This window comes from Ruditapes philippinarum, unplaced genomic scaffold (assembly GCF_026571515.1).
Source record: "Ruditapes philippinarum isolate M1 unplaced genomic scaffold, ASM2657151v2 ctg785_1_1_1_1, whole genome shotgun sequence".
NCBI classification, from domain to species: domain Eukaryota; kingdom Metazoa; phylum Mollusca; class Bivalvia; order Venerida; family Veneridae; genus Ruditapes; species Ruditapes philippinarum.
The window spans coordinates 160,537-186,467 of NW_026861718.1; the positions used below are offsets into that span (position 1 = coordinate 160,537).

Genomic DNA, 25,931 nt, shown 5'->3' on the forward strand with positions numbered 1-25,931 from the left:
TCATAGTCTTTTGATTGTTATTTTATTGAACTGATGATGATATACATGAGCATAAAAAGTAAAGATGATGATGATGACGATGATGATGCAGCAGCAAGAAAATATAATAATGGTGACAATAAAAAAGAACATGAAGATTAATGCATTATTTCTATTTCTTGTCTTACAAATGCACAATCAGATAAAAATACAGATGATGATATAATTGAAATATAAATGGCAATGATAGTGATAATGTTGATGATGATAATGATGATGATGATACTAATAAAAGGTAATAATGACCTGCATGGTAATAAAATGACAAACTTGAATAGCTGGGTATAATGAAGACCATTATTGATATAAGTGATGATAACCTAAGGGTAACTGCTGCAGATGAAGATAGAGGTGATGATCAGGTTACAGATGACTATCAGAGACACAACACTCATCTCAATGATACTGATGGCACCAATTAAACAATTAAAATACTGTGCCACTGATTGCCTGCCTTCAAAATAATATAATTTGATTATCGAAAATCTGGCTAAATCAATATCTAATTTAGATAAAATACAACATCTGGTCATAAATAATGGTACAAACAGCACCCTGTGGTAACAAAAATACACAAACCAGTTTTCATATGAAAAGGAAAGGTTTATAGAATGTCAGATTTTGTTTCTGATACAGCTAAATGACTTGAAGTGACTTGAAGGCATTTGAAAGGCATTTCACAGTCCCTAACTTTTGTTCCTAAATGTAATTAAACCCATCTGGAAACCAAATAAAAAAGACCAAATTGAAATTCCAAACTGTCTGTTGAAATTCCAGACATGTCTTTGTAAATTACACTTTAACAGTCTTTGTGTGACTTTGATTAAAGTGCAAACAAAGCCAACTGTTTGGGATATCAGTACAAAGACAGGAAAAAGGGGAGAAAGTTTTAAATGACAAAAGTAGTCAATTAAAACTAACATAAGTGATGTAAAATACAATGTACATGTATATATTAAAATTAATCATAGAAAATAAATAAATTTAATACACTTGTTACTATATATAGTAACAATATTGCCTATGATTTCAACTGATTATGAGTGTCACGTGACCTATTATGAGTTTGCGGCCCGGGGCCGAGAACTAGTTATCAGCCCGCAGAACATGTGCACGTGCACAAACTGAAACAATGACGTTTTATTTTACGTCATCAAACAGTTAACTGTAAAAGTGAAAGTAGGTTGTCAGCACGAATTGCTTTATTTTTATTATGAGAGCTTAAGCGTATTTAGTACAAACGCATTTTTGTTACTATTGAAATTTGAAGAAATAATACGACAAATTCATTCCGAAAAAAATGAAAATAAAATTTGCTTCTAGATTCTACTGCTTTGAACACACAAACAGTAAACATCTCTGTACAGAACAGTAGAAGAGTAGACAAGAATTTCAACGAAAGAACTTCAAAGTATTTGTTGTTGTTGTTGTTTTTTTTTTTAATGCTACTATTTGATCTACCAAGTGTATTAAAGACATTAATACACGTCAGAGTAGGGCCGGAAGGTGATAATCGGCCCTGAATGAATAATGGCCCTCGGGCTAAAGCCCTCGGGTCCATTATTCATTTTGCGGGCCGATTATCACCTTCCGGCCCTCTCCTGCCGTGTATTAACCTCTTAATAGCAGAGCTTCAGCATGTCAGTCTACTGCATTTATCTTAATGGAGAATAGTCAATTCTGAATGTAAATTTCTGAAAGGGCCTGAAGATTACATCTTGATCCCACTAATCCATTGATCTCTTAGAAAACAAACAACTTCTCCCTTTCATCAAATGGCCTCCACAAGAAATGACAACTTCTCCCTTCCATCAAATGGCCTCTGTGACTACAAGAAATAACATTTTCTCCCTTCAATCAAATGAAATCCACAAGAAATGTAACTTCTCCCTTTTATTAAATGGCCTCCACAAGAAATGACAACTTCTCCCTTTTATCAAATGGCCTCCACAAGAAATGACAACTTCTTCCTTTTATCAAATGGCCTCCACAAGAAATGACAACTTCTTCCTTTTATCAAATGGCCTCCACAAGAAATGACAACTTCTCCCTTTTATCAAATGGCCTCCACAAGAAATGACAACTTCCTTTTATCAAATGGCCTCCACAAGAAATGACAACTTCTCCCTTTTATCAAATGGCCTCCACAAGAAATGACAACTTCTTCCTTTTATCAAATGGCCTCCACAAGAAATGACAACTTCTTCCCTTAATCGATAACCCTTACATCACACAAGAAATGACAACTTCTTGTCTTTATCAAATGACCTCCGTTAGAAATGACAACTTCTAGACATTTTTTCAGTTGTGGTGAACAATGCAATTTTCAACGTAACAATGTACATGTGACATTCATACACTCTTTGATCTCCTTATATAAAACATACTGGGTATACTAAAACTGCAAATAAGACTTAAGTCAAGAAAAAAGTCCACACAGAATTATAAGTTGCAGTATTGTTTACAGAAATCAAGAGACAGCCCAAGCTTTCCCCTTTAATTAAATATTCCAGATTACTATTATGATAAACAAAGGATAATTCAGAAGCTACTTTGAATATTTTATATGCATACTTATATTTTTGCAAATCGCTAAAACAAAATAGAAAATATATACTACCTTTATGCTTATAATGTCCAACTGCCAAAGTAAAATAAAATATTAAAATACTTTCCATAAAAGAAAATAGAATAAACTGTTTTCCTTTGATATTATAACAAAAAAATTCACGAATCCTGCTGTATCACAAAGTCCTCTCAATTTCAAAATAATTAATTTCAAGAAAATATCTGAAGTGGCAATAACTGATTTTTTCAAGAGCTTCACATACTGTATGCCCGTATCATGCAGTGTATGTAAGAGTTATAAAGATGTAACACTGATAAACTCTCATAAAAATATGCTCTTTCCAGCTTTGATAGCTTTTAATGAGTGCTAACTAATATATGCTCAGGCTGTCAAAATTCTAAATTAAAATCATCTGCCTTTTAATTCCCCACTCTCATGTCAATTATGAAGAAAATTTACTCCATCTCACAGAGCAGCTTGGTTTACATGTAAATAAAGCTTCTTGGAGAGTCAGACTCTGTTTACAAACTTGGAGGAACAGTCCATTATTGTTCCGAGACAGGGGGAGGTTTCATTTTTCATTGTGATATTACAGTCTCCATTTCAGAATAAATGAGCAATAGATCAGATTTAATTATGTTCATACAACACTTTGGTTTTAAATTGTTCATTATAAATTCATGGAAAGTAAACAAGAGAATGCAGTAAAAACACAACATCCTGAGCCAATAGTTGAACGCCTCTCAGATCAATGAATAATGGACAAGTCTCTGGCTTCTTATTAAATCACACCCTCTCTCTATAGCACAAAAATCAATACACTTTAATTATGACCACTTATTAATGAATGCCAAAAATAAAAACTGATCAATTTCATTTGTGATATAAAAACACTGTAAAACCCTGCCACTACAGCCAACAGCACAAAGGTGGAAAAATTACCTTTTCCAGGCCGGAAAAAAAATGGTTTTTGCCAAGATAAAAAAAAAGCCCCTTGCAAAAATTAAAAACCCCATTAAGTAAAAGTTAATCAATAAAATTCATCACTTTTCTTTGTATTTGTGTCTAACTTCAATGTTCTTTTGACTACTCCTAGTTTTTAATAGTTAGCAAATACATTGTACTTCGCCGTTACGTTACAAGTTTTAAATGCTTTTAATTACACATTAAAAGTAAAGAAATAGAAAAAAAAAAAAACCCTCAGGAGATCATTTTCATGTTTTTATGATTTGCCCTTTTACTATAAAAACCCTTTTTAAAATAGCCCCAAAAAAAAATTTTTTTTTCTTTCCAGAAAAAAAAATTTTTTTTTTGAAAATTAAAATTTATTGTTAGAAAATTTTTTAAAGGGGGCAAACTATAATTTATGTTTTTTAAACAACTAAAATTTTTCTGTAAAATACAGTAGAAATTTTTCCCCAAATTTTTTAAACCATTTTTTCATTTTCCCGCTTGACACTTTAAAAAAAGAGACTAAAATAAAATTTTTTAAGGTAGCCAACCAAACAAACACTTCCAGGGAGCAGTTTCCTAATTTCACACCAATTTAACTTTGCAGAAAAAAAGGCCTCGGTAGATTTTCTGGTTCATTCTTTAAAGAAAACTGCAAAACTCCTTTCAAGCATTTTTACTTCTTTTTTTTCTATGGAAAAAGTCGATCTGTAAGAAAACAGCTGTTAGTTTTCCATGCAAGCGCTCAGACACATGGTTCTGTTTAATGTTTCACTTTTCAAAACCGCTCTTCTATGTTTATAAACAATACATTATATCATTTCGCGCATTCTAAACAAATTCTGTACTGCAATCGTTCTAATAGTCAAACTCTTTTTTCCCCCTCTTTCTTAATTAATGCTACCTAAAATTCCTATAAAATATTTGTCTGCTTTTCATTTATTAGGAATGCTGCAGTATCATTAACTAGTCACAAATTCTGAAAGCCGTTTATTATAATACTGGCTGGGAGGGAAAAAATTCTCTTAGTAAGATTTGTAAGTTTCCTTTTTAATTAATATTTTCATCTTTCTAACATTATTACATCACGAAGCGGTTAACTGGACATAAAACCGATTTAAAGGTGAGAAAAATTAGCACCATATGACATACCGCGGGCCGCATCACAACATGGTCGTAACTCGCTCTTTAAGTTATGATGGTGTTTACCATAATATAATACAAAATACTCCCTTTTTGAAACATTTAGTATATACCTACCACAGAGTAAAGTGAACTAACCTAAAGTTCTACATAAGAAAATTTTCAAAAGTATACTTACGTATAGTATGTGAAGTAATTTATGTCAATATTCCATTAAGTATTCTTTATTGGCAGAACTATTTGTTTGAAGCAATATGTGTCTCATTATAAGTATTATTGCTATCTTGAAAATTTAAAGACACTGACTCATTGTTTTTATTATCAAGAATTGTTAACATAACACATCTGTGTTTCATTTCTGATGCACAGGATTGTATCAGAAAAATTCTCAAGAGTTATAGCTCTTGTATGATTTATATACAAAAATCACTGAATTTTCCTTTTGTAAAATTTGATGTTAAACAAGTATTATCTATGGCATCCTTGGTGATTTCATAAAACTTAGACATTACATCATAAGTCCTAATAATTATGATAATGTTCAATATGTAAAATGCTTTCTACAATGTAAAATGCACAACATTAATACAGCTTTGTTTGGGTTTTTTTTTGTTTTCCCTTTAAATATTTTCTTTTTGGGGAAGAATAAAAAAACAGGGAAAAGGAAAAAGGGCTACCCCCTTGATTTAATACTTAAAAAAAAACGAGGGGATAACTGCCCTACAAAGTAAAGGGGGTTTAAAAAAACCGGGTGGAAAATTTCCCGCCCCAAAAAATATCATTTAATTTTTTTTGTTTTTGAATAAAAAAAAATTTCCCCCATTTGTTCCAAAGGGCCCCCTTTTTAATATTTAAAAAACAAAATTGCTTGACCAACCCTTATATAGCCCGAAACCAAAATTTAAAAGTTTTTTCATGGAAATAAAAAATTCCAGGTAATCTGGAAAATTTTCCAAAGTTTAAAACAACACAGGAAACCCCTTTTTAAAACTCCTTTAAACCCCTTTTTTTAAATTGGTTTGGAAATCTCCCTTTGAAACTTTAAGAAATCAAACCTTAAAAAACAAACTAAAAAAATTTTTACCAATTTCAAAAAAGGGGGCTTTACCTTTATAATCCACCCTGAAAAAACCCAAAAGGGGGGGATTTTTTGTCCAAAAATAAAAGCCTTTTGATTTGTTTGAAAAATTTTAACCCTTTTTGCCTTTTAAATTCAAAAAGCTCTCTTTTGTACCCCGAAAAAAAAGAGAAGTATTTGGATTGTCCCGTGGCTAAAAATTCCCGCCCTGGGGGAAACCCTTTAGTTTGGCCCCCCACGCCCTTTACCCCCGGGGTCAAAAATACCCAACCCCCCACCACCAGAAAAATTTGGGAACCACTAACAATTTTTTAGGGAAAAAAGCCCCGGGGAAATTTCAGAAATTTAGCAACCAGTTTTACCCTTTGACCCCCATTTCATTCCCTAAAAAACTTTCCAAATTTGTACAGATCTATAGGTTTTTTAAATTAATCCCTTTCTTTTAATTCTAACCCAAATCATTTTTGAAATGAAAGGGTTTTTGTTGGTGAAAAAGGGCAATTTTAAAACTTTTTTTTTAGCCCCCTTTGGGGTTTGACCTTGGGCCTCAATCAAATTAAAATGAAAGGAAAAAAAGAACAGGGGCAATTTAAGGGAAAAGGTTTTTCGCCCCAAAAACCCGGTTTTAAAAATTTTTTTTTGCGGGGGAAAAAAAAAAACAAAAACCCAAACAACCCTTGTAAATTTTAATTTAAAAAGTTTCTTTTTAAAGGAAAAGGGTTTGGGAAAAACATTTAAAAAAGGGAACCCCGAACATCATGGATTTTTTCCCAAAAAAGACTAAAAAAAGCAACCAAAAAAATGTTTTTTTCAAAATTTTCCTTTCAAGGATAAATGTTTTTCCCTTTTTAAATTTTTTCCAGATATTTTCTTTGTTTCCCATCCAGCAACCCCTATTGTTTTTTATTAACCATAATATTTTTTTTATTTTAGAAAAGGAGGGGGAATTTTGGAAAATGGGGGTAATTTTTAAAAAAAAAAACCAGGTTTTTTTTTTTCCCATATTAAGGGTTTTCCCAAAATTTAAAAGGGTATCCCATTTTTTTTGATTTTAAACAACACTTGTTTTTTGGCCAAAAAGAAAAAAAAAGCTGATTTTTAGCATTTCTATTTTCAAAAAGTTTAAATTTTTTTTACAAAAGGGGGAAAAAAACTACCCCCGTCCTAGGCCCCTAAAACCTTTTTCCCCGCCTGCTAAAACTCAGTAAAGGGCTTATCAGCTAGTAAATCACAAATTTAAACCCGTTTTATCTTTCCCCTTTAACACGGTTTCCCCCTGAGTTGAGAGTCCCTTGTCCCTCATTTAAATTTGGGCTCTTTTATTTTATCTTGCCCCAACGTTGGGAAAGGGTTTAAATTTTCCCCGAAAAAAGTACACTCACTTTTTATCGATGTTTTGTTCTCTGGGTCTGCGGCCCAAGTGAATTGTGAACTTTAGCAATTATTGAATTATTTGTAAATATACTTAATATCACTAATAAATTTTTAGTTACTAAATGAATCAGTCCTACGCATAAACCCTTCCAGCCTGCTGAATCTCAGTAAGGGCTTATCAGCTAGTAAATCACTATTAACTGTATATCTCCCATTTAACACGTCCACTGAGTTGAGAGTCTTGTCATCATTAATTGGTCCTCTGTGTTCTTATCTAATGGCCCTAACGTTGAAGGATCAAATTTCTTAAAGATACACTCACTTTTATCAATGTTTTTTTTTCTCTGGGTCTGCGGCCCAAGTGAATTGTGAGACTTAGCAATTATTTGAATTATTTGTATATCACAAGATAAATTTTAGCTACTGAATGAATTATGTGTAGGGATATACCTTTATAAGTGATAATCATCTTCTTAATTGATAAACTTTCATAGTTAAGTGTCCCTGTTACTCATGCCCCCCTCCAAAAACACAAAAAAAAACCACAAAAAAAACGCTAAAAAACAAAAGCCAAAAAAACATTGTTTGTAATTTTTTACTGCAAAGTGCAAGACTTAACTAAGTGACCAGGTAAGTGATATTTGTATTATTAGCTCGACTATATAAAGTATATGTAGAGCTGCCCTACTAACCTCGTTTAGTAAGTTGGCACCAGCGTACATACTTTAGATAAATGCCTATGTGCAGTAAATATTTTATCTCTCTTTTATTTTTTATTAGCTCATCTGAGGACAATGTCCGTGCGTCAAAAATTTATTTAAACAACTTCTACTCCTAAACCTCTTAGCCAAATTTGTTGAATCTTTGCAGGAGTGTACCTTGCATAAAGCTCTGCCAAAGGTGTTCAAAGAATAAAATCCCATGCAGAACTTTGGTTGCCATAGCAACCAAAAAAAACTTATAAACTCTTCTTTTAAAAAATCCAAAGAGCTAGAGCTTAGATATTTGGCATGAGACATCTTATACTGAGTGTCTATCAAGTTTGTTCAAATCAAATCCCTGTGGTAAAAATTGGCCCCGCCCCGAAGGGTCATTAATTTTCATTATACATCTGTATGTACACATGTATTCCTTATCATCATACACATCATGTGATAAGGTGAACAAGTATTTACAGAACAATTTCCTTTGAACATATAATTTTTTCCATAAAATAATGTTATTTTTTTACTCTACATCTTCATTTCATCATAAGGGATTGACTTAAAACTTCAAATATGTGTTCCTTACCAACAACTACATCATATGTGACAATGTTGTTCACTTAAGCACCAATATTTTTTAAGAATATTTCCCCGTGAACTCATTTTTTTCCTAAAAAAATTTTACTTTTTACTTACTTCTTTATTTCTTAAGGTATCTATTTAAAATATATGTTCCTTATACATGTGGGTGGCATATTAAAATCGAACCGTCCGTCTGTCAGTCCGTTCGGCTTCATACATATAGACAGTGGTGGTCGTGTATGTTCTTAATGAAAGGATTTTAATTTTTCTTTCATATATGAAATAACCATAGATGTATGGTGTGTCACGAACAAGACTTGGGTTCCTACGACTAAGGTCAAGGTAACTGTCTGGGTTCAAACTTTGTCATTTTTTTATGTTATTTAAATATAAAAGGTGGTGGTTCTGTCCGCTCTGAAACCTCAATATGCATGAAAGAATTTGTTTTCATACATGAAATAACCATAGATGTATGGTGTGTCACGAACAAGGCTCGGGTTCCTAAGACTAAGGTCAAGGTCACTGTGTGGGGTTCAATTTCAATTGTCAATTTTGATGTTGATATACATATAGGCAGATATGGTCGTGTATGCTCTGAAACTAATATGCATGAAAGCATTATATTTTTTATTTCACATATGAAATTATCATAAATGTATGATGTGTTGCCCTTAAGACATATAAATTGTGGTTATTTGTGTCCGCTCTGTAACTTCCATATACATGAAAGTTTCATTTGTTTAAATATAAAGTCACCATAGATGGACAATGTGTTGTGAACAAGACACAAGTTTCTTTGTCTAACTTAAAGGTCACTGCTGGGGTTCGAACTTTGTCAATTTTTACCACCACACTTAACATGTTATTAGTGGTTTATAACTAGAATCCTTTAGGGGCATTTGTCACGTTCTGTGACAACTCTTCTTTATATATTATTTTTATATATTTATATTTTTGCTCTTACTTCTTTATTTATGAAAGAATTTACTTCTAACTTTCAACCATAACATGACAAGCTACATAACTCTAGCATCAATATTTTCAGAATCATCATTCTTTTATACTCAGAATTTTCCGCATTAAATTCGGACTTCAAAATATGTTTCTTAACACTTATATCAGGTGCGAATAGATTTATAACTCCTGTATTTCTAGAATTATCTCCGTTTATTTCATGAACATGGGGTTTAGTGAAAATTCATATATTTCTGAGTATTATCTTAATTATTATAAATGATATTTACTCTTGACTTAAAATAATTGTTCTTTGTCATTACTTACATCATGCATGACAAGGTTCATAATTCTAGCATCTTTATTTCAAGAGATATTTTCTCTTTGAACTTACAACTTTACAAATTTATATACATTTTGCTCTTATAATTTTCTTTCACCGAAGGGATAGTTTTCAAATTGCAAATTATTGTCTTTTCCATTAGGGCATAAAAATGTCTGTTTAACTTTTAATGACATGGTCAAATTTTATTATGAGGTGCAAAAATATTCAACATTTGAGTGTTTTCTCGTTACTGATGCAGAAAAATATCTATATCTTATGCTATTTGAGTATTTTTTCACAGTTTTGACTTCCATTACTTTGTCCAGTATTTAATTAGTCCAGCTCGTCTTGTCCTGTCTCCCCTGGCAGATCTTGTTACTTTTGGTGTCCAGTTATGGTTTCCTTAAAATAACTTAAAGGTCATCAAATTTTTACTATTTTCTGCTCTTTTGCATTTGGTATAGTTAAAGTGATTTAGTATTTTGTATGCTACCTTTTTTACAATTTTTTTCACTTCAGGGATCTTTTTTCAAGCAAATTGAATGATAAGCATCAATAATGCTTTAAACCCATTATTATTAATTATTATTATTATTACTAAATATTATTTTGCTCTTAAAAAAATATAAATGTCTGAGGCATGATATGCATTTACCATGAAAGTAATTTACATTAGTATTTTTATTGTGAGCACAGGAACTCAGCACAGTGTTGGGATAGTGTAAAAAGCAAATTTAGAAATAAAAAACTTATAAAATATTTAATTTTTACACTATCCCAACACTGTACTGAGTCCCTGTGATTGTGAGTTGTAAGTGATTAAAATCCTTTTTAATGTAATCCAGTCTTTTTAGTCTTTAACTTATTTAAAATTGAATGTATCTATGAAAATATAAGTTTTCCTTATATCTAAAATGTTCTCTATATCCTCCAGCTAATAATAAAACTATACATTCTTGAAACATGATAGGATCATAAAACATTCTAGGGTGCTGCTATCAGTGATACTGTGACAAGCCATGTAATTATAATTAAATGCTCATCACTGGCCAGAGATATGAAATTTTGGGGAAAAAACTGGAAATTTTGGGTTTATGCGTAGGACTGGAATTATATGTTGGGATATACCTTTATAAGTGATCTTCATCTTCTTAATTAATAAACTTTCATAGTTAAGTGTCACTGTTACTCATGTTACTCATCCCCCCCCCCCCAAAAAAAAAAAACGCTAAAAAAAACAAAAGCAAAAAAAAAACATTGTAATTTTTTACTGTAAAGTGCAAGACTCTTAACTAAGTGACCAGGTAAGTGATATTTTTATTATTAGCTCGACTACATAAAGTATATGTAGACCTATCCTACTCACCTCGGTTTTTAAGTTCGCGCCAGCGTACATACTTTAAATTAATGCCTATAGATGTGCAGTAAATTTTTTCCTCAAAATAATTATGTTACTTTTTACTAACTTCTTTATTTCTTAAGGTATCTACTTCTAACTTAAAAATATATGTTCCTTATACATGTGTGACAATATTCATAACTCTAGCATGAATATTTCCTGAATTATTTCCCCTTTGAACTTAGATGTTTATTATGCCCCCGAAGGGTGGCATATTAAAATCGAACCGTCCGTCTGTCAGTCCGTCCGGCTTTATACATATAGACAGTGGTGGTCTTGTCTGTTCTGAAACTTCAGTATACATGAAAGGATTTTAATTTTATTCATATATGAAATAACCAAAGATGTATGGTGTGTCGCAAACAAGACTCGGGTTCCTACGACTAAGGTCAAGGTCATTGTTGGGGTTCAAACTTTGTCATTTTTTATGTTATATAAATATAAAAGGTGGTGGTTCTGTCCGCTCTGAAACTTCTGTATTTCTCTATATTATATGCATGAAAGGATTTTATTTTTTCTTTCATATATGAAATAACCATAGATGCATGGTGTGTCGTGAACAAGGCTCGGTTTCTTACGACTAATGTCAAGGTCACTGTGGGGGTTCAAACTTTCAATTTTGATGTTAATATACAAATAGGCAGAGATGGCCGTGTATGCTCTGAAACTAATATTCATGAAAGGATAATATGTTTTATTTCACATATGAAATTATCATAAATGTATGATGTGTTGCCCTTAAGACATATAAATGGTGGTTGTTGTGTCCGCTCTGTAACTTCCATATACATGAAAGTTTCATTTTTTTTTAAAAATATATAAAGTCACCATAGATGGACAATGTGTTGTGAACAAGACCAAGGTTTCTTTCTCTAACTTAAAGGTCACTCAGCTGGGGTTCGAACTTTGTCAATTTTTACCACCACACTTAACATGTTATAGGTGGTTCATAACTAGAATCCTTTAGGGGCATTTGTCACGTTCTGTGACAGCTCTTCTTTATATATTATTTTTATATATTTATATTTTTGCTCTTACTTCTTTATTTATGAAAGAATTTACTTCTTACTTTAAACAATAACATGACAAGCTACATAACTCTAGCGTCAATATTTTCAGAATCATTATCCTTTTTTACTCAGAATTTTCCGCATTAAATTTGGACTTAAAAATATGTTTCTGAACACTTATATCAGGTGCGAATAGATTTATAACTCCTGTATTTTTTGTATTATCTCCATTAAATTTTGAACATGGGATTTAGTGAAAATTCATATATTTCTGAGTATTATCTTTGTCCTGAGTCCTGGCTCCTCTGGCAGCTATTGTGACTTTTGGTGTCCAGTTATGGTTTCCTAACAATAACTTAAAGGTCATCAAATTTTTACTATTATCTGCTCTTTTGCAATTGGTAAAGTTAAAGTGATTTAGTATTTTGTATGGAAGTCAAAATACTACTTTGGTTACATTTTGCTACCTTTTTTACAATTTTTTTTTCACTTCAGAGCTACTTTTCAATCAAATTGAATGATAAGCATCAATAATGCTTTAAACCCATTATTTTTATTATTATTACTAAACATTATTTTGCTCCTTAAGAAAAAAATAAAAATAATATAAATGTCTGAGGCATGATATGCATTTACCATGAAAGTAATTATACATTAGTGCAAGTGTTGGGATAGTGTAAAAAGAAATTTTAGAAATAAAAAACCTATTCAATATTTTTGTTTCTAAAATTAATTTTTTACTATATCCCAACACTGTACTGAGTCCCTGTGATTGTGAGTTGTAAGTGATTAAAATTCTTTTTAATGTAATCCAGTCTTTTTAGTCTTTAACTTATTTCAAATTGAATGTATCTATGAAAATCTTAGTTTTCCTTATATCTAAAATGTTCTCTATATCCTCCAGCTAAAACTATACATTCTTGAAACATGATAGGATCATAAAACATTCTAGGGTGCTGCTATCAGTGATACTGTGACAAGCCATGTAATTATAATTAAATGTTCATCACTGGCCAGAGATATGAAATTTTGGGGGAAAACTGGAAATCTTGGGTTTATGCGTAGGACTGTACAAGTAGTATTGTTTCAAAAGTTAGGTTTGAACGGGTACAGTACACACCTCTACAATACTTTCACATAAAGCAATGTTTTCTGCAATGCAATAACTTATTTTGAAAGCTTAGAAAGACAACTGTCTATGTGATATAAAACTCATAATTTAGTTGCTTAAAAAGTACAAATTTTTCTGAAAAATATATAAAATAGCAATAATTTTTGGGTACAAAATATACCCCAGGTGTGCCATGATTAAGTCATGTTGTAATGTACTCTCCCCATGAGAAAACTGCTAACTTGATGGTTGTTAATTAGAAATGAGTCAGCCACTCTCATTACCTGACAATATTAGAGTTTATTACCTACTCACTTAATGTTCATTAAAACAACATGTATATTTTGCTCAGAAAATCCCCCTTCCTTTTTCTTAATCAGAAAGTACAGTAGCCAGGTAAATGAAAATTTTCATCAAGAATATCCAGGAAAGATTTAATGGCCAACCCGAATATATGTATAGGTTTATTTTAACTTGTATTTATTTATGTGCTTTGATTACGAATTTAAGTATTTGGGCTACTTTTCAAGTAAAATATTTTAACAGATGCTTTTAAATGCATCTTTGTAAATTACAGTGCAAGACAGACCGAGAACACTTCAGGAACAAATTGTAACAGTCATCCAAATTCTTTGAACCAGATCAGTGACATTATTAATATTCATTTATTTAATTTTTTAGTAAAACATCATCATTTACAAAAAGGTCTGAAAAAGTATTTTTTTCTTTTAAATCAATTATGTGTTAATATCATTCTTCAAATAAATTACTCTTGACTAAGAAAAATACTAAAATATTAGCATTGCAGGTATCACACTTCTTGGAAACTTCTTTGAACATTGTGAACAATACAACTTATAGATTTTCACTATGATTAATAAATGATGCAGATGTACATAGCAGGGCACAAACCTTACAATAAGCCATTTGATATCCTTGGCTTGGCCTTAAGAAAAGACAGTTCCTTAAATATTGTTCCATTTAGTTCATTAAAACTTTCGCAGAGGAAAGACCTTGAAAGTAAACAAGCTGCGAACTAATGCACGAGTCCTCCCAGCAATATTTATCGTATATTACTCATAGAGAACAAATCCTCGACTTCATTACTCATAATTATTCCGCTGCTCTGAGAATAAAAATTGTAAGCTCGGAAGCTATTAAGCTGTTTTTTTTATCATTTCAAGAATTTGGGTCTATAACAAGATTACCATGAAGGAAATTGTTTTAAAATGAAGCCATATTTATCATGGGATTGTATTTTATTCTATTAGATTAATGTAAGTTTACTAAAACAAATCAACTTTGTTCTCCATTATTTTCATATTTTTAATAATCCATTAAGGAACTGTTGATATATACATGTATAGGTATTCTTGATACAAATGTATAATAATTATTAACCAATTTTGATAATTGGAATTATGTCCGTTTCATAGTAAAACACACCTTTTTCAAAAAAATAAATAAATCTCTAATTAAAATTGAGAATAAGCATGCATATAAAGCATATGTAAGACATATCTAAAGTATGGCAAACAAGAAAGAGGAATACACATATATACCCTGTACATGTACATCCTGCTACCCAAGAATGTAAAAATAATACAGGAATTCAATATGAAAGCCAGGTCATCATTCATACAAATTATATGTTGAAAAGTAAAAACTTTCTGGCTATAATATAGTTGAGGCAATAAAATGTTTTAGCACCTGTATGCACTTATCAATTTCTTTGAGTTTGATTTGGTCCATTTACTTCACAAGGTGATCTTTTGGCCATTAGATTTGCAAAATTAAGTATTATTATTGCATTATTCCTGCATCCTGCTTAATTGGATATGAGTATATGGTTATATAATGATAATCAGGGTGTTTTTTTTTTACTTTTCTAAAATTTTGCCATAAAAGTCTAGTTCTTTCTTTTGAAATTGATTTTTTCTTAATCATTAAATCGTAACTCCCTAAGAATTTCTGTGGGACCTGTTTTATGTCTATGTCTATAAGGCAATTTTATGTTTCACACTGGGGATTTAGTGACATTAAATATATCCGGAAATTGGGATATCAAAAATTTAACAAAGTCAAAGATGAAATATAAGATTTTATAGCATTATCCCTATTTGGTATTTAAGTCATATATAAATACTCGGCTGACATGGCATAAATGCTGAGGAGAGAGTAATAAGAAATTTTCATGCCCCTTTATGCAAGTAAGCAACAAAATTGTACAATTTGATTGTATTATATGTGCCATAATTCACCATCAATGCCAACAGAGAAGCTTTTGTCAAAATAGGAAAAGGTCATAAATGCATGCCTCACCTTCCAAATGCTTTTTAACTTTGTAACTTATAAGTAATCATCTAGTAATCAGATCAGTATTGTTAAGGCTGGACCTTATAGCCCCATACCACTGAGCACTGCCTAAAACAAAGTTATTGATACTAAAATCCTTGAAATATGCAAATAATTTTAAGACAACATAATCAAAGACCTGAACCAACGACATAATTGACAAGTACTGACCAATTAATCAACCAATTCCTACAATCAACTGAATCATTGATTGACTGACTGACCAAATCAACCATCCACCAACTGACTGACCAACTGACTTATTGACCGACTGACTGACCAATTAACCATCCACCAACCGATGGACCTATTGACTGACTGATGGACCATCAAACATCCACTAACAGACTTGACTTACTGACTGACGGACCAATCAATCAACCATCTACCAACTGACTGACCAACTGACGATGGACCAACTTAGTTACTGAGTGAGGAAAACTGATGGGAAGTCATAACTTTCATCATAATATTTCATACGCCTTCTTGCTTAACAAAAATGCATTTCCTTTAAAAAGACAAGCATAAATTCCAGGTGTTTTAAATGCTGACAACTGCATAAATACATGTCTATTAAAAACTTTTTTTACCAGGTGCCATAAATTTATTATCAAAGATTTACCAAACATTTATCCTACATCAAACAGTAGAGTTTCAGGGAAAAATGGAATGTCATCAATTAAAATGTTCATATAATGTATTTCCCCTTTGCATGACATAGCACTCTACAAATTACATACAACTAAAACTGTAATCATTTAAATTGATTACAGACATTACATAGAGAGGAAAGAGAAAGTTTAAAATTCTAAATCAATAAACTAAAACATCTTTTAAACAAACCTTATGGAAGATAAACTCTTAGAATAAAATCCAACATCCAAACAAATTTTCTGTCTTTGAGTATAATCACAAAGTTAATGATGTTTGTAAGATAAAATTAAAAAAAAATCCCAAGTTTTTCAACAGAGTAATCACACTTTTGGTTTAAGTAAACTCTAATCCAGATAAAAGATATTGTCAACTTCATGTACTCAGAGGAACGTTTCAAAAGAATTCCTTTCCACCAAAAAGAATGTCCTTAAATGTCTGGAAAACACATAAAAGTCTATTAAATTGGAAATTATTTGACATATGGCATGGTGTGCTTGATATTGCTAGAATATTACTCTCTAAAAATAAAAAAAAATCCTGTTCCGTAACCATGAAAATAGAAAATTTCTTTGGACCTCATCAGTTTTGATCAGAAATATGATGTATGTTTTGGTAAACCAAGCATTAAATTGATTGGTTAGAGAGAGATGGAACACATTATCTATGTCCTGTAATGTAATGATTGTATATTTTATGTTCAATGTTATACAAGTATCCCCAGGACATGCAATCAAACACTGCGACCCATAATAAAACTTACCCAAAATAATGATAGTGTATGTATATAATAGACTGGTTGGTGAAACAGAATAAATAACAACAATAAGTATGCAATAAATCAGGACCAGTCTGAAAAAAGAAGCATCTGATTGGTTGTTTTTTAACAAAAACTTAAATTGACCAATGACAAGGCTCAGCCTCAGATTCAGTATCTAAATAACCCGAGTGCAATTAACATACCAGTTTTAGCTCTGAAGAATGTTAAAAGTCAGATTTTTTAAAGTGTCAGATGTTGAATAAGGTGAATTTTATTTATATATCACATATAGATTCAGCATGTCAAATTTAAAAGTTTTGTAAATGTCAACTTCTCCACATTATTCTCTAAATAATAAATTATTTTAGGATCAATAACCAGAACTTAAATATCCTTCAGTGACTCAATAATCCTATTGACAGATCGTCAAAATTCTTCACTTTAAAAAACACATCTCTGTAATTACAACAACTTCTTCCTAAATTCAATAATTCTGGAATATTATATTCATCATTCTTTAACAATCATATGCAAAATATCTACATCAATCATAATATATAACAGAATAAACATTTTGATACAAATTAAATATGACATGTTAACAACTAAGTACTTTGTCAAAAGTAGTGGTAGTTCTGCTATCTTTTGGAATATCAACTCCAAAGTCCTTGGGTTCCATTTAACTGACATCTACAATAAACATATGGCAAAACTAATGGCTAAAATATTCATTTTCTCTTTAAAAACAAGTTCAGGGAAAAGAGCTCTTTCATAAGTCAATGAACATAAAGAATAAGTTACTAATACAATGATAGGGAACCTTAAAAACAGGCTTTCTATGTGCTTTACATTTGAAATTATGTTTGAAACAATATAATATCTCAAAAACTAAATCAATCGAAATTTCTCAATATTGTATCTAAGGGGAGGTAACACAGAATTAACTGTGTATAAAATGAATCAAGGGTTACTGTTTTTTCAAAATGGGACACAACTGCAAAACAACATAAAATACTGGCTAATAAGAGTTATTTTCCCCTTGTAAAAATAGAAAGTCATGACTTACCATTTGTGCACTGTTTTTTTGGCTTGGTCTTTATATCCTGAAGTTTCTCATTAGCTAAAAATAAAACAAAACAAAAATTCAAGAGTGAAAATTTAAATAATTCAGACAAAATCTATGACAAAAATTAATACGTGAGCTTTATAACCATAAACTTGTTCATTTCATTGTATATGATGCTGCTAATACAGTCAAAATGTAAATGAATTACAAATCAAAGCACAGAAGGTGCTGAGTTTGTTTTGGGTCTCAGAATGTCACAAAAGGTGAAGGTTGTGAGATTATAAACCAATTTTTTTTTTGTATAGTGCCACCAATGCTTTCCAGTGTTTTAACTGTAGTAAATTGGCTATAAGACTAATTGCAACACTGACATTAATTCAATGTTTATTTGGTTTAAACAATTTAAAAAAAACAACAAAAAAAACCAAAAAAACATGAGTTGCCTTAAGCTTCCTAAAGCGAGCGTGTAAACCCTCGACCACAGGGAGTTATAAGATAACAGTCTGAAGAAAACCACATTATTCTAAATTAGGGTTTGTAACCCTTATTAATTTCGATATATTTTGTTCACGGTAAACCTGTTGTTTAACACTGATGTAAATAATCATTCAGGTTAATATAAGCATGTATATCTATAAAGAATAACACAATATTAGAAATCTTCGACTAATCGGGAACTATTTTTTCTTCCCCAAGAATACTTGAAAATTTATGCGCCTGTCATTTGACAATCTTTACGCAGTGATCTCTCCTTAATTTTTCGGTGTTTGTGTACATAGAAAGGGAAGTTACCGCTTCGAGGAGTTTGGACTACTTTCAGTATTTGCAAATAAGCACATCAGGGTCTGAAATTTCGCTACCATTATTTGTTTGGTCTGAAACCAAAATTATCAGTAAAATTTATATAATTTTAAAATATAATAACATTTGTATTTTCATCACAATCATCATTATGTTCTCTCTCTGATGGACTTGCCATTAGGTAAATCATAATAAACAGTCAAAATACATATGAACAGCCAAATAAAACTTCTACTTCACTGCAAAAAAACAAAAAAAAAAACAAGAAAATAAATTAAGACAGCTGCATTTATTTTGGTAAACACCAGGCAACAGCTTTTTGCTTATGCTCTCTGTTTATAAAACATTATATAGAACATTCATAAATTGAGGTAATGATGAAATATGAAATCATTTCATCTCATATCTTGGAACGATAATTGTTGAGAAATTTATTTGGGAATTTGAATGAATTCAGTGAACAACAGATTACTAGCAAGGCTCAATTTTCAAATTTGTTACGGCAATTTGAGTATATTAGGTCTATGAGAAAAGTGATAACCAGTCTGTAAGGAACATAAGTGTACAACAAATGTGGTAACAAGTATGTGACAAACATAATAGAAAATAGACTTTGAGAAAATGTGACCATGAGAAACATGATAACACGACTATGAGAAATGTGACCTTGAGAAACATGACGTGACAAAATATGATAGCAAGTCTTTGAGACAATGTTTCCAGAAAACCACGAAAATAAGACTATGAGAAATGTGACCATGAGAAACATAATAAAAAATTTATGAGAAATGTGACCTTGAGAAACATGATAACATGTCTATGAGACAATGTGACCAGAAAACCATGAAAACAAGACTTCAAGTCTATGAGAAAATGTGACCAAGAGAAACATGATAACAAGTCTATGAGACACTGTGACCAGAAAACCATGAAAACAAGACTTTGAGAAAATGTGACCATGAGAAACATAATACAAGTCTATGAGACAATGTGACCTTAAGAAACATGATAACAAGTCTATGAGAAAATGTGACCATGAGAAACATAATAACAAGTCTATGAGAAAAAGTGACCATGAGAAACATAAAAACATGTCTATGATAAATGTGACCATGAGAAACATAATAACAAGTCTATGAGAAAATGTGACCATAAGAAACATGATAACAAGTCTATGAGAAAATGTGACCATGAGAAACATGATAAAAAGTCTATGAAACAATAAGACCATAAAAAAACATGATAACATGTCTATGAAAAATGTGACCATGAGAAACATAATAACATGTCTATGTAAAATGTGGCCATGATGAACATAATAACAAGTCTATGAGAAAATGCGACCATGAGAAACATTATAAAAAGTCTATGAAACAATGTGACCATAAGAAACATGATAACATGTCTATGAAAAATATGACAATGAGAAACATGATAACAAGTCTATGAGAAAATGTGACCATGAGAAACATGATAAAAAATCTATGAAACAATGTGACCATAAGAAACATGATAACATGTCTATAAAAAATGTGACCATGAGAAACATGATAACAAGTCTATGAGAAAATGTGGCCATGAGAAAGTAAGTAAGTAAGTAAGTAAGTAAGTAAGTAACGACTTTATTTAACGAGGCTTACACATTCGGTTTCCCGATCTTCCATGTGGGCCTCAGCATAACATAATTACAATCAGTTTACATGTACACAACATATACACAACATATATACACAAATATTATTAAAATAGATCAATTAAATTGAAGTAATGATTGATAAAGCAAAAAATGGTATGATTGTACAACAATACAGAGAAAAAGAGCAATATGTACAGATAGGTAAAACTAACATAGTACCTGTTTAAAACAATATTCAGTTCCTATTTAAAACAATATTTATACTTAAAAATACACCATGGAAATTCAAATGATAATGTAAGTGATATTATTATCTAATACATATTGGCTTGATCATGAGTTATTTTAAAATATTACTAAAATATATCTATATATATACATAAATTTAAGTTCAATTGGAGTAGGAAATCATCATTTGGCATCATTGAATCATAAATTTTCCTATTGGGAAAATATGGGACAAAAGAAAAGGAACCATAACAATAGTAATATAGTAATATTAAAATACATATAAGTAATTTATACAACAGGAATAAATCAACAGCTAGTTTAAGGTGAAAACTGCCATTTGATATAAGCTGATTGAAATTTCCGAAGAGTATCGGAATTTCTTATATGTACTGGTATGTCATTCCAAATTTTTGGACCAGAGTATGCAAATGATTTTCTGAAGAATTCTGTTTTAGGTTTTGGTATAATTAGCTTTGCATTTTGTGCTGATCTGAGATTTAAGTTGTGCCTTTCATTTACTGTCTGGAATTTATTTTTCATATATGTTGGAAAGTCAGGTTCATTAATTGATTTATACATAAGAATTGACTTTTTGTATATGATTCTTTGGTCAAAAGACATCCAGTTTAATTCTTTGAATAATTCACTTGATGGTGTATCAAAATTTTTGTCAAGGAGTATTCTTGCTGCCCTTTTTTGAAATTTAATGACATCAGATAGTAATTCGTTATTGCAGTTTCCCCAAATACTACAACAGTAGTCCAAGTGAGGCAGTATGTATGCATTAAAAAAAAGTTTTCTTGAATGAAGATTAAGAAACTGTTTAAGTCTAAGAAGTAAATACAGCTGTGAGTTGCATTTTTTTATGGTTGACTGGACCTGTGTTTTCCATTTAAGATTGTTGTCTACATACATTCCAAGTAGTTTTTCAGTGTTTGTATATTCTATTTCTTGATTATTAAGAAACAAAGTAGGGGGTTGCATATTATCTGTTTTTGTGCTTTTTATTGATAAATGCATAGCTTTAGATTTCTGAGCATTCAGAACCATTGCATTTTGCATGCACCATGTGTTAACATTATCAAGATCTTTTTGAAGGTTGCTGTTTACTTCTTGTAAAGTATTGCCAGTAGTTGTCAGAGAAGTGTCATCTGCAAACATATCAGTAATTGATTGTTTGATATGAAATGGTAGATCATTGATGAATATAATGAATAGAAGGGGCCCAAGGACTGAGCCTTGGGGTACACCTGAGACAACTTCAGCTGGTTCAGATAATACACCAGAAACATTTACTTTTTGATACCTGTCTGACAGATAAGATTTAATCCAATTTATAGCTTGTGAAGAGAGATGATAAAAAGGTAGTTTTTCAAGTAGTAGGTTATGGTTTACTAAGTCAAATGCCTTAGATAGGTCCAGAAAAAGTGTACCAACAAGTTTGCCATTGTTTAGTGTATTGATCCAGTTATCAACTATATTTGTAAGTGCTGTTTCACAGGAGTGGCTTGTTCTGAAACCGGACTGTGTAGTGAAAAGTAAATTATTATTTTCTAGAAAGCATTTCAAATGGTCTGATACATGCTTTTCAAATATTTTAGAAATAAGTGGAAGTATTGATATTGGTCTATAGTTATTTTTGTCTGATTTTGACCCTTTTTTGTAGACAGGTATAACCTTTGATTGTTTAAGCTGTGTTGGGAATTTTCCATATTCTATACTTAGATTTATTACAGAACAGAGAGGTTTACAAATGACGTCTGAGGCTGTTTTTAGGAATTTTGCACTTATGCCATCTAAACCAGTTGCTTTTGTAATATCAAGACTGTCCAACTTTTGTTTGACATAACTTATTTCAACAAAGGGTATTTTGAATTTATAAGAATGATTTGGAGTGTCAGATTTCAGAGAATCATTTAAAGCGGTTTTCATAGAATCTGATAATTCATTAATGTTTTCAGCCTTTTTAAATATATTTGCAAAAAAGTTGTTAAAAGTTTCTGCTGTTGATTTTGGGTCAGTTATTGGTGAACCATTCTCATCATTTATGTAGTTTGTTTGATGATTTTCTGTTTTGCCAGATTGAATTTTTAAGTTTTTCCATAATTTTCTAGGGTTTTTCTTGTTTGAGTTTATCTCTTGTTCAAAGAAATCTGTTTTTGCTTTATGTGTTAATGTTTTTACTTGTGATTTCCAGTATTTGAAGTCATGAATATTATTTTTCTTTTTTGCATAGTTCCTTTTTTTGTCTTGCATCAGCTATATCATCATTAAACCAATCAGCTTGGTTTCTATGTTTTACTCGTTTCTGCTTGTATGGAGCATGCTTATCTAAAGTTTGTAAAAATAATTTGTTAAATGTATCTAAAGCATCATCTGGATCACTAAACATGTCAATGAGAGACCATGGCTGCTCTGACAATTCATGTACGAAATTTTCTGCATTAAAGTTCTTTAAGTACCTATATTTTATAGTGGCATGCATTGGACCTTTGATAACAGTTTTAATTGTTCGTCGTGTGAAAAATATAGGATAATGGTCGCTTATAGAGAGTATAGGGACTGCAGTGTAGGATACATTATGTGGCTGGTTACTGTAAATATGGTCAATATGAAAAATGTGATCATGAGAAACATGATAACAAGTCTAAAACAAGTAAGATGGTACAGAAGTCAGTAAAGTCGGATACTTACTGACAGCCTCAATGACATCAGCAAGCAGAACACCATCAGTGACATCTTGTTGTAGATCTGAGATGTAACGTTTACTTCGGGCTTTTTCCAAATAGTGGTTCGCCCAATCTGTATAGATCTGAAAAAATAAAATTCAACAGTAATTATCAAAGGTGTATATATCAAGGAAATGAAATTTACACATGGAGACACTATTTTCTCTTTAAACTTTTTCACTCCAGATAAGACAACTTTACCATTTATACTAAAGTGTAATATTTAACAATTTCAATGCTAAATATTTTAAATAGACTTGTCATTTTTACAATCTAGACAAATCTATTCATCAATTGAGGGAAAAATTTCAAAATATGTATTGACTTTCAGAAATAAGGAATAGTGCAGATCATTTACTGGTCTTACTGGTGGAATCAGTTGATTTATATTGAATCAATAAACATTTACCATAGAACAATTAGCCATTCTTTGTTGAACAAATAACTCCTTAAGACTGTTTTAAATCATTAATTACACAATAGTTTACTGAGATTTAAGGGTGTTCTACAAATCTCTGTTTGCAGATTGTTGCTCAAAGACAAAGCTAGACCCTTGAAAGTCATCCATTTATTTTAGAACTATAACATTAGGCTTCTAACAATAATTAAAACAGATTGCTGCTCTTTGAACTATGTTTTCCTAAACTCTTCAGTCTAGAGTTTTGTTCCTTGAACTCTTCAATTTAGGAGGAGAGATATTTACAATTCTGATGCATTATGGGTACAAGCTCTTCTGTCAGGAGGTTTGTTTCTGAAGCTCTTCAATTTATGAGGGAAGATATTTACAATTCTGATGCATTATGGGTGCCATGTGTTTGAGAAAGCTGGAAAACTATGAATATTATTGATGCAAATACCATAAAGAGCTTGTAAAATTTGCAAATTTCTGTAAAATTTTATCGGCCTAGCAACCAGACTTTAAAAATCAGCAAACAGGAACTGGTTATAACAATTCAAATCCAATGATTTATTAACAATGTTTCATATCTTCTGCATAAATCTGCATGAAATGATTCACTTTTCACCACAGCAGTAATAAGAAACACTTTGTTATACCCATATCTGCATGCGTTTTGTTTTAAATTTCTTTTTAAGGGAGCTCACTCCTGAAGCACATACAAAATATGTACAGTTGTATCCCTTGGCTTCAGAATTGAGAATTATTTAGTTAGCTGAAAGCTTTTTTACGAAAATCAGCTAACTTCACAGGAAACAATTATTATTTTTTACTATTGAAAGGGTGTAACACTATTTGCTAGAACACTTCATTATGGTGGAAAGAACTTTTCAAACATAGACTATCTGTCACCATCCTGTGTCCTTATGAAAATGTTACTAAAATCCCACAACGTCTGACACATCTAATATAACCAATACATTACAACCTCTATAAGGCACTTAACTAAATGAATGATACGTAAATGTCTTGCATTAAACTGAACTGTTATAGAAATATACTATATCTATGTTATTGAAGGATTTTTTATCTTTCCTTTTATAGTGCTCACAAGAAAAAATCTGAATATCATTATCAATTTGTCATGCAAATTGGCACAGACCAGACCAGCAATTATCTTTTTAAAAACAGTGAACATTATGAAGTCTATGAGGAACTTTTTCCTGAACTTATAATCAAACATTCATCTTTAATAGAAGCAACACCATCCTAAGTCATTCTTTAAACAGATTAAGATAATACACTTCTGCTTCGATTCTTCAAAATGTCCTTGAAGTCCTTCAGAACATCTTAAACATAGCCTGCTTGCAAACCTAATTAGTTTACCTGCATTTCCCCCATTAACAACAGAACACATAAATAATTTCCCCAACAACTGGAGGCACTCATCTTATATATTCATAAAAACTATTCTTTTTTCTGTGAATGAAGTACAACTGTATGTGTAACGGAACAAACCATTAAGCTTTGTTACAGTATATGATGCATATTCATGAGAATATGTAACACTATAATACATGTATGTGTTACATTAATATTTTACACTCAAAACTTTTATTTGGCATACATGAACAATAACTGATATCAAATTGGTAAAAAACAGAACACATCACAAACTTAATGATATTATCAAACGCATTTAAAAACCAAAAATTGGCTCTTCCATTGTTTTGTTTTTCTAGTTCAATACTCAGTAAGGTTCAGCAACTGAATCAAATATCTCATGCTAATCTCCTCTTATTAATGCCGAGCCCATCATAGTAAATGTATGAGTACTTAGCCATGCAAGGGGAATAACTCATATACACAATAGTATGATCCATCTTGAACAAGGACGATCGATCTACCAGCGCTTCTGAAGATATTCAGTAAGACAATACTTTTCCACTTATGGCACATTATGTGAGGATATAGATATGAGTTACTGAACTGTTAAGAGAAATCTAGAAAAATGAACTTAAAATAAAATTGTTATAGTGCAAAGGTTCTGGGATTGCTTAAAGATG

General features: G+C 31.1%; 1 protein-coding gene across 5 annotated transcripts in view; it reads right to left on the minus strand.

Annotated features, from left to right (window-relative positions):
- Positions 1 to 23,557, minus strand: part of LOC132716591 (neuron navigator 3-like) — a 157,161-nt gene extending 133,604 nt beyond the window's left edge. For all 5 annotated transcript variants that reach the window (XM_060699900.1, XM_060699899.1, XM_060699897.1 and 2 more), the window contains exons 1-2: positions 23,434 to 23,557; positions 18,072 to 18,125 (exon numbers count right to left, since the gene is read on the minus strand). In XM_060699900.1, coding sequence (XP_060555883.1) covers positions 18,072 to 18,074 — 3 coding nt within the window. In that variant the 5' untranslated portion in view covers positions 18,075 to 18,125; positions 23,434 to 23,557. The remainder of the gene's footprint in view (positions 1 to 18,071; positions 18,126 to 23,433) is intronic.
- Positions 23,558 to 25,931: the final 2,374 nt, after the last annotated feature.